This window comes from Peromyscus californicus, unplaced genomic scaffold (assembly GCF_007827085.1).
Source record: "Peromyscus californicus insignis strain IS unplaced genomic scaffold, ASM782708v3 Scaffold_11__1_contigs__length_118956290, whole genome shotgun sequence".
In the NCBI taxonomy this organism is placed as follows: Eukaryota; Metazoa; Chordata; class Mammalia; order Rodentia; family Cricetidae; genus Peromyscus; species Peromyscus californicus.
In genome coordinates this window covers 26,321,093-26,329,039 of record NW_026294402.1, presented here as the reverse complement: position 1 = coordinate 26,329,039, position 7,947 = coordinate 26,321,093, and the positions used below count along the sequence as shown (strand labels likewise).

At 49.5% G+C, this 7,947-nt stretch overlaps 1 protein-coding gene across 1 annotated transcript in view; it reads left to right on the top strand.

Annotated features, from left to right (window-relative positions):
- Window positions 1-471: 471 nt before the first annotated feature.
- The window catches only part of Adamts15 (ADAM metallopeptidase with thrombospondin type 1 motif 15), a 29,165-nt gene continuing 21,689 nt past the window's right edge, over window positions 472-7,947 (top strand). Inside the window, exon 1 of the mRNA XM_052755616.1 lies at window positions 472-6,424. Coding sequence (XP_052611576.1) covers window positions 5,468-6,424 — 957 coding nt within the window. The 5' untranslated portion in view covers window positions 472-5,467. The remainder of the gene's footprint in view (window positions 6,425-7,947) is intronic.

Here is a 7,947-nt window from a genome sequence, read left to right as displayed (position 1 = left end):
GAAAAGAACAAGAGTGGGTGGTTCAGAGGAAAAATAGAGTTAAACATTTCCTCGAGCAATAAAGAATGGACCCGGGCCCAGAGCTATAATTCATAGGGCCTTAGATGAACCTCCAGCTGTCCCAGCTGTCCCCACATCTGGAAGGAGAGTAGTGGAGGGCTCAAGTAGTAGTGGAAACCGGGGAAGGCTCTCAACACTATGGTTTATCATTTCCTTGGTCCCCCAAGGCGCTCTCCAAGGCTGCACCCATGGACATTCTGTTTACTTTCCTTTCTCTGGTGTAGAGTCCATGATGAGTGGATGAGATGCATGTGGCTTTTAGGGATCTTTGACAAAGAACGATAAAGACACAAGGAGACAAGGGCTGAGTTGATAAGTTCATAAATTTATTTTCATGTTGCGATATAAAAAACATGAATTAAATCCCAACCTGGTGAACTAATGATTTATAATCTCTAATCTAAGAAATCAAAGTGCTTCTGATCACTTTCCTTCCCAGAGAAATCTTGCCTAACCAGCACAGTGCTTGTTCTCCTGGTTTCCACAGGGCTCATCTTGGTATTTTGGGAAGAACTCCTGGCATGCCCCAGGCCAATAGAGTCATATTTGGTTAGAAAATCACCAGCCTGGCCTCTGAAGGAAGCAAGATCTAACCTGATTGTGGCTGCCAGCTCTGGCCTCAGTGCGCTCCTTATTGAGCTGATCTTCTACCTGGAACGGACCTGGCCTAACCACGTAGTCAACACCTGTGCTGGAGACTGTCATGGAGATTGACATGGCGGGAAAGGGAGCCCCGATTCTGATGAGATTCCGAGGCTCGATGGCTGTAGCTCTTTCTCAGGATATGACTCCACATAATTAGAAAAGGGCAAGCCAACGGAACCTCTCTGTGTGAGTGCAATAAATGAGGGGCTTCTGTCATTTTTAGACAGGCATAGGTGAAATTAAGATGATATCCTATGCTTCCAGAGAGCTACTCTTGTGGTAAGAGCTACATGAAGCAGCTAAGCTAGTTGATGAGGTTAGAGCAGGTGTTCGATGTTCAGGTAGGATGAGTTCATGAGTTGAGTAAGGCAGCTGACTGGCTGGCTGACTTTATACAAACCAATTTACTCATTTGAGTTTGAGATGTCTCAACCCTGAAATGAAGGTGCTGGGTTAGGTGGTGAGGTACTTAGTGGGCTCCGGCTTGTGCCAGAGAGGTGGGAGGCATGAAGAACTGCAGCACACTGGGGAGTCTCCTTCATGGGGCAGGTTTATCAATCTTGGAGGTGAAACTGTTGGTCAAATATTTTATAGACTAGGGTAAGTAAGCTGAGCATAGAATAGGTTCAATCATTCATTCAATATATATGGAGAGTCCAGTATGCCCAGCACTATGCTGGTTCCCCAGGGATAGAATAGTGAAGAAGACACGTGAGGTCCCACTCTTACTCTATCAGGGGCACAGGGAATCAATACATAAAGAAGTAAAGATCCAGGGCCGAAGAGACGGCTCAGTGGGTAGAGGTGTTTCTGCACAGGCCTGATGACCTGAGTTCCATCCTCAGACCCCACAAGGTGGCAGGAGAGAACAGATTCCTGAGAGGTGTTTTGTGACCTCCATATGTATGCTGTAGCAGATACACATACAAATACACATGTAAACACTCACAAATAAATGTAATAAGAAAATTAGTTTTTTAAAAATAGAGATAAATGCTAAGATCTAGACAAATAATTATAAATTACATTGTGATTAATTAATTAATTACATCATAATTACATTGTGACATTGGGTGGCTTGGAGACAGCCCTTGGAGAAGCTGCCTGTCGGCTGAGACTTCAGGGGTGTTGAGGACCAAACAGATGTTTAGAAGTGACAACACAGTTAGGCTTCCAATCTTTCTCTAGGTAGAGTGGCACTTTTTGCTTTCCAAGGATAATTACATCATAGAAGACAGAGAAAAGCAAGAGGATGGTAGCTGTGGGGTTCTAGCATGGAAAGTGGGCAGCTGAAACCATCCATGAGTCCCTTGCCAGAGCTGGGGAGGATGTTTCTATAAGCTTTCTTTCCTTACCTGTTGAGAATATGGAAAACTTCAGAAGGCCGTGATGCCAATTGGAGGGCTTAGTAAAGCCTAGTAGTGGTGGTGGTGATGATGATGTTGATGATGGTGTTGATGATGATGATGATGACAGCAGGCAACATATCTAGTATTAGTAGATACGATTTTAAGAAACAATTTTTATGTGTTCCAAATACTGTTGCACTCTTTGGAAGTATTAGCTATTTAGTCTTCACAACTATTGGAGCTAAGGTGATATCCTTACCCTCTCCCCCATTTTAACAGCGGGGAAACTGAAGTTTAGGGGAATACTGTCATGTACCCAAGACTGTGTAGCTGGTATCTGATGAAGGATGTGTGATTCTGGTCTCTGTTTCTGTTTCTGTTTCTATCTCTGTGTGTCTGTGTATGTGTCTCTCTCTGTGTCTGTCTCTCTCCTCTTTTAGTTACACATGTAAAGGGTTCCATCACATCAAATTTTCCTCTCTCTATATATCTATTTAGGTATGTGTCATTACACTGATCCTTACATTATACTGCCTCTTATAGGCCTCAGTCAAATAGTCATAAATATCTGGTGTAGAAGTGTCTTTAGAGACCAGAGATTTCCAGTGTGGTCCTCACAAAGACCCTGCTCACTTGACAGACAAGGAGACTCAGAGGCTGAGAATCAGATCATAACAAAGCAGCTTGGATTCTGAGTTCTCACTTCCGCTCGCCTGTACTTTACACCATCATATCCCCCCGGCCTCATTTCCTCACTGGAAACCCCTGGCAAAAGTGAATAGAATTGTCTTCCCAAGAGGAGAGAGACGAGGACTAAATAAGATAATGCACACAAAACTTTCGGTGTAGTGCTCGGTCCGCAGTGAGTGTGCAACACATGCCTTTGTGTAAGTCCACACGGTCAGGTTCCGTGCTCAGGGGTGCACTCTTTGGACTGTGACTGGGGAAGGGAGATTGGAAGTTCTTGGGTGGGGAGGAGGTTTCCTCTTCCTGGGCTTGCCATGTTGATTGACAGGCAGCAAGTCTTGTTCAAACCCATCATAATGAAAGTAAAATGCGGTTGGAAGTCTTGTAATCCACCATCAAAACTGTCGGGTGTAGGAGAGGAACTGCTTGCTCTAAATACATGGCTTTTCATTGCTGAGTTGCTCTTTAATTATAGGCCTTCTTTGAACACTCAAACACAAGGCCTTTGTAAACTGTAACTCCCTCTTACACACATTCCTCCCATATGCCCACTTTCCCTTTCATTTATAGAGTATAAACACCCATCTCTTACTCATTCACATAATGAATTTCAGATCCTTTGTCTCAGTTAAGGAGGGGCCTCAGTAGAATTATGGGCATCTGTCAGTCTTCCTGTTCCAAGGCCCTAGAGGGCTCTTCTAAGGTTCTTTATGGGGAGAAGATAATGGGCAGAAAGAACTCTTCGTTTATGGACCTGACCCAGCTTTCTCTTTCCTTTGACAACGGAACCTGTTTACTGGAGTAGCACTTCTCTAACACAGTTCCCCAACCTTTTCTCACCACCTTCTTCATCCTTAAACTTGTCACACTCCCCCTCTAGTGTTCTCTTCAGAATGCAACCCAGAGCATTTGTTTCCTGAAAGACTTTCTGCTTATCAAGAGACACTAAGCAGGAAAGCCTCCTTCCTCTATATGGTTTCTTTCTTGTTGGTGAAAAAAAGAGGTTCTGCCCAGATTTGTTTATTTTATTTTATGTATATGAGTGTTTTGCCTGCATGCATGCCTGTGCCTGAAGAGGTTAGACTGCATTGGGCCCCCTTGCACTGGAGTTATGGATGACAGTGAGTCATTATGTGGGTGCTAAGAACTGAACCTGGATCCTCTGCAAGATGGTGCTCTTAGCCCCTGAACCACCTCTCCAGTCCCAGATTCTGCAAAAAACGTGAGAATCTTGAAGTCTAGTGCCACACTCAGCTCCCCAGGCTTATCTCCAAGCTGGATGGGAACTTTACAGCATGATTGTGCTTTCTCCAGCTGATCCATACTCTCCCATTCCAGTGCCCTGCCCTATACTTGGACAAGGATCACATGGCACATAGAAGATGCATGGTCTACTTTTGCTGCTGCCCACCAGTCCCTTGGCTCTCCCTGGTAGAAGACAACCAGCATTTGCTTGTCTGTCTCCTTTAGGCACTAGGAAACCAGTAAATGTTAAGTAAGGGCTAGCGTTAGCTATACTGCCAACATGACCTATTTTGAGGGCCCTTTGCTATGCATGGGGAGATGGAGACACTAAGTGGCAGGGCATTTGGATTCCCACCTTCACCTGCTCTCTTCTGTGGGAGATCCGGGCTGTGGGGGGAAGAGTTGAAGATTTCAGTGGCTTAAGACCAGAGAGAATAATCAGATAATTAGGAAGTGATGGGGTTTTGAGAGTTTATCACCTTTGTTTGAAAATACAATTTATTTAATTGTAAGTTTATAGAATTTAATTTTAAATAATGACTGCATTGAACAGCTGCCTGGCAGAATTCCTGCAAATCTGACAGCCTGTCTGGGCCCAGAGAGCACAGCACTGACCCCACAGGGCAGTTCGTGGGCCCGGGTGGCTCTGGGTTCAAGAAGAAGCTGGCTCTGTTTCTCTCCCAACACTAAGACGTTTAAAGGGGGTCTCTTTGGCTTGAGGTCTTTTAGGAGACTTGATGGTTAAGAAGCAGCGGGTGGGGCTGCTGCAACCGGAGGAAAGAGGTGGACCTGGAAAAGGGAGTCAGTACTGTCTTGGTTCCTGACTCCCCTAACTGGAAGGCTAAGACTTAGGGAACTCACAGATGCCCAGCCAGGCAGTACTGACTGATGCGTCTCAGTACTGGGGTACCTAGGGCAAAACGCGAGTAGACTCCAGCGTTGGTTTCTTAGGTCAGCCCACGCCTCCTGCCTCAGCAGAACGCCACTCCCTCCCCGCCAAGTGGCTCTTGTTCAGGAGGCGGGACCGAGTTCTCCGGTGGCCCCTGGAGGCTCCAGGCTGCGAGCTCTGGGAGGCTGGGAGGGGAGTGAGGGGAGAGGCGCTGACTGGGCAGTCCAAAGAGGAGGGGGCCTTTTATAGGCTCGCCCAGTGCCTGGTTTGCTGCACCGCGAGTGACTGCGGTTAGCGAAGCAGCCCGCTACCTCGCGCCACTTCTCCACGACAAATTTTCGCCTGTGCACTTGACAGCGATCGTACTAAAGCTCCCAGAGCGCGTTTTGCTTAGGGAGGAACAGGTAGGAGGCGCGGGCTGCCCCGTGCACGCTTGCAGCTCTGGAAGGAGTCTCCACGACTTGGTTGGCTGTCCTTTCTGGTAGCTGCCTGTTGTCCCGGGCGTTGGTTTGTGGGCTACAAGGGGACAGTGCCTGCCGTGGGAGCCGGGCTAAGTCCCATCCCAGAGCGCGGCTGTGCGCGGCCCGGCGCCATGCTTCTGCTGGGCATCTCAATCCTGGCTCTCGCCTGGCGACCTGCTGGCAGCTCCGAGCCGGAGTGGGAGGTGGTCGTTCCAATCCGACGGGACCCGGACATCAATGGCCGCCACTACTACAGGAGGGGTACGGAGGACTCCGGGGATCAGGGTCTCATTTTTCAGATCACAGCTTTCCAGCAGGACTTTTACCTACACCTGACGCCGGATGCCCAGTTCCTGGCTCCCGCCTTCGCTACGGAGTATCTAGGTGTCCCCTTCCAGAGGCTCACCGGCAGCTCTCTAGACCTGCGACACTGCTTCTACTCCGGGTACGTGAACGCGGAGCCAGACTCCTTTGCTGCTGTGAGCCTGTGCGGGGGTCTCCGCGGAGCCTTCGGCTACCGAGGTGCGGAGTATGTCATTAGCCCTTTGCCCAACGCCAGCGCGCCGGCGGCGCAGCGTCACAGCCAGGGCGCACACCTTCTCCAGCGCCGGGGTGCTCCGGTAGGGCCTTCCGGAGACCCTACCTCTCGCTGCGGGGTGGCCTCGGGATGGAACCCCGCCATTCTGAGGGCCCTGGACCCTTACAAACCACGGCGGACGGGCGTGGGGGAGAGTCACAGTCGGCGCAGGTCTGGGCGCGCCAAGCGCTTCGTGTCTATCCCACGGTACGTGGAGACACTGGTGGTGGCGGACGAGTCAATGGTCAAGTTTCACGGCTCGGACTTGGAACATTATCTGCTGACGCTGCTGGCCACGGCGGCGCGACTCTACCGCCACCCCAGCATCCTCAACCCCATCAACATCGTTGTGGTCAAGGTGTTACTCCTAGGAGACCGCGACACCGGGCCCAAGGTCACAGGCAACGCTGCCCTGACTCTGCGCAACTTCTGTGCCTGGCAGAAAAAGCTGAACAAAGTGAGCGACAAGCACCCTGAGTACTGGGACACAGCCATCCTCTTCACCAGACAGGTGAGTTGATCTGCCACCTCTTAGGACTCAACCCCATTTTCTTAGTGTCATTGCGTTTAGCTCTCCAAAGCCCCTTTGTGCCACTCAATGCCTCCTTTAAATTGGTTTCTTCCGAGTTCTAGCGTTGGAAGTTCTAATTAGAGCCTTCTCCTAAGCTCAGCAGAGCTCCACCTCACGTGCTTCTGGGAGGTTGGAGGAGAGCCTGCTTCTTTCGAAGGTGTTGTCTTGACGCAGCCAATCAGCACCTTCTGGATCAGGCGCGGAGGGGCTGGAACCCGGGAAGTTGCCGCCCCTGAGCTGCAGTTTGTCTTCAAAGCCGATAGGAGGCGCTATGAGGATGGTGTTGTAGATGGTGGGAATGGGAACCTCCGCCTCTCCTATGTGGGTGGCTAAGTTTTCTCTGACATCTCTAGCAGGCTTACTTTTGCTGAATGTAGTACTGGAAGGTGATTCAAGGTCAATCCCTGCTACATTTCTAGTGGGCAACATGTCATCCTTTCTCTGTGTTGGGTCTGGGAATCCTGGACTGAGATGGAGGGGACCGCTACAATAGTTTGTGGGTTGCTGTGAAAGACCAGACTTAAGCATATTCTCCATTGCTGCTTCTCCCTACATCCTTCTCTGTCGGGCCTTGTCCAGTGACTTCCATACTATTCTGAGCATGCAGTGTAGTAAGGGCACCTATTTGGAACTGGAACTATTTCACTCGGAGTTTCACTTAGAATTGAGCCGGGGAAACTGTCTCCCAATTTTCTCCTATCCTTGTTAGTAGATGACGACCCGTTTGCGCAGCTGCATTCTAAGCCGCAGAGCAGACAAGACCGCTCGTGTTCCAGTCCTCAGATCCTCCCGCTCTGCTCTTGCTGTGCAAGGTGGTGTGAGCTTAGTCAAGAGCATTTGGACATTCCAGCTGCAGGGCTGAAAAGACTAAGTTGGGACTAAAGAGATGAACCCAGATGGGGGAAGATAGCCTTGCCTTCCTCATGTCTTTACCTGACCTTCTATCTCAAGAACTGGTGAACATTTAGAACCCTAAGTGTTGACTTAAAAGTTGGGCACTGTGACGATCTGAATTCCTGAAATTCTTTAAACACTGGAGGAAAAGAGTCACCCAAGCGCCCCGCTTTCTCTGCTTTTGGGGGCCGTGACTTGAATCCCTGTATTTTCTCGAATCTTGTATTTTCGTTCTCATAACCACAGCACTACAGCCACAGCCCAGAGTTCTTGGTCACCTCCATGCCGCCAGCTCTCATTGTTACTAAATGGCCACTTAGAGTTGGTCTGGCGCCCACGAGCTGGAGCCGGAGTCTTCCACAGTAACCCATTTGGCACAGCTAGTCCCTTCCTGCAATGGAACTTCCTCCTTTCCCAGCCTCTTCTCCTCCCACCACCTGGTTCCTCTAGGGAGGTCTTTGGCCTGAGCCTTGTTTCCTTGTACTCATTCTTCCAACTGAGGTCTGTGGAGCAGCCGCAGCCCAGCCCGACAAGCCCTGCTTGAGTCATGGGGAAACTTCAGAAGAGCC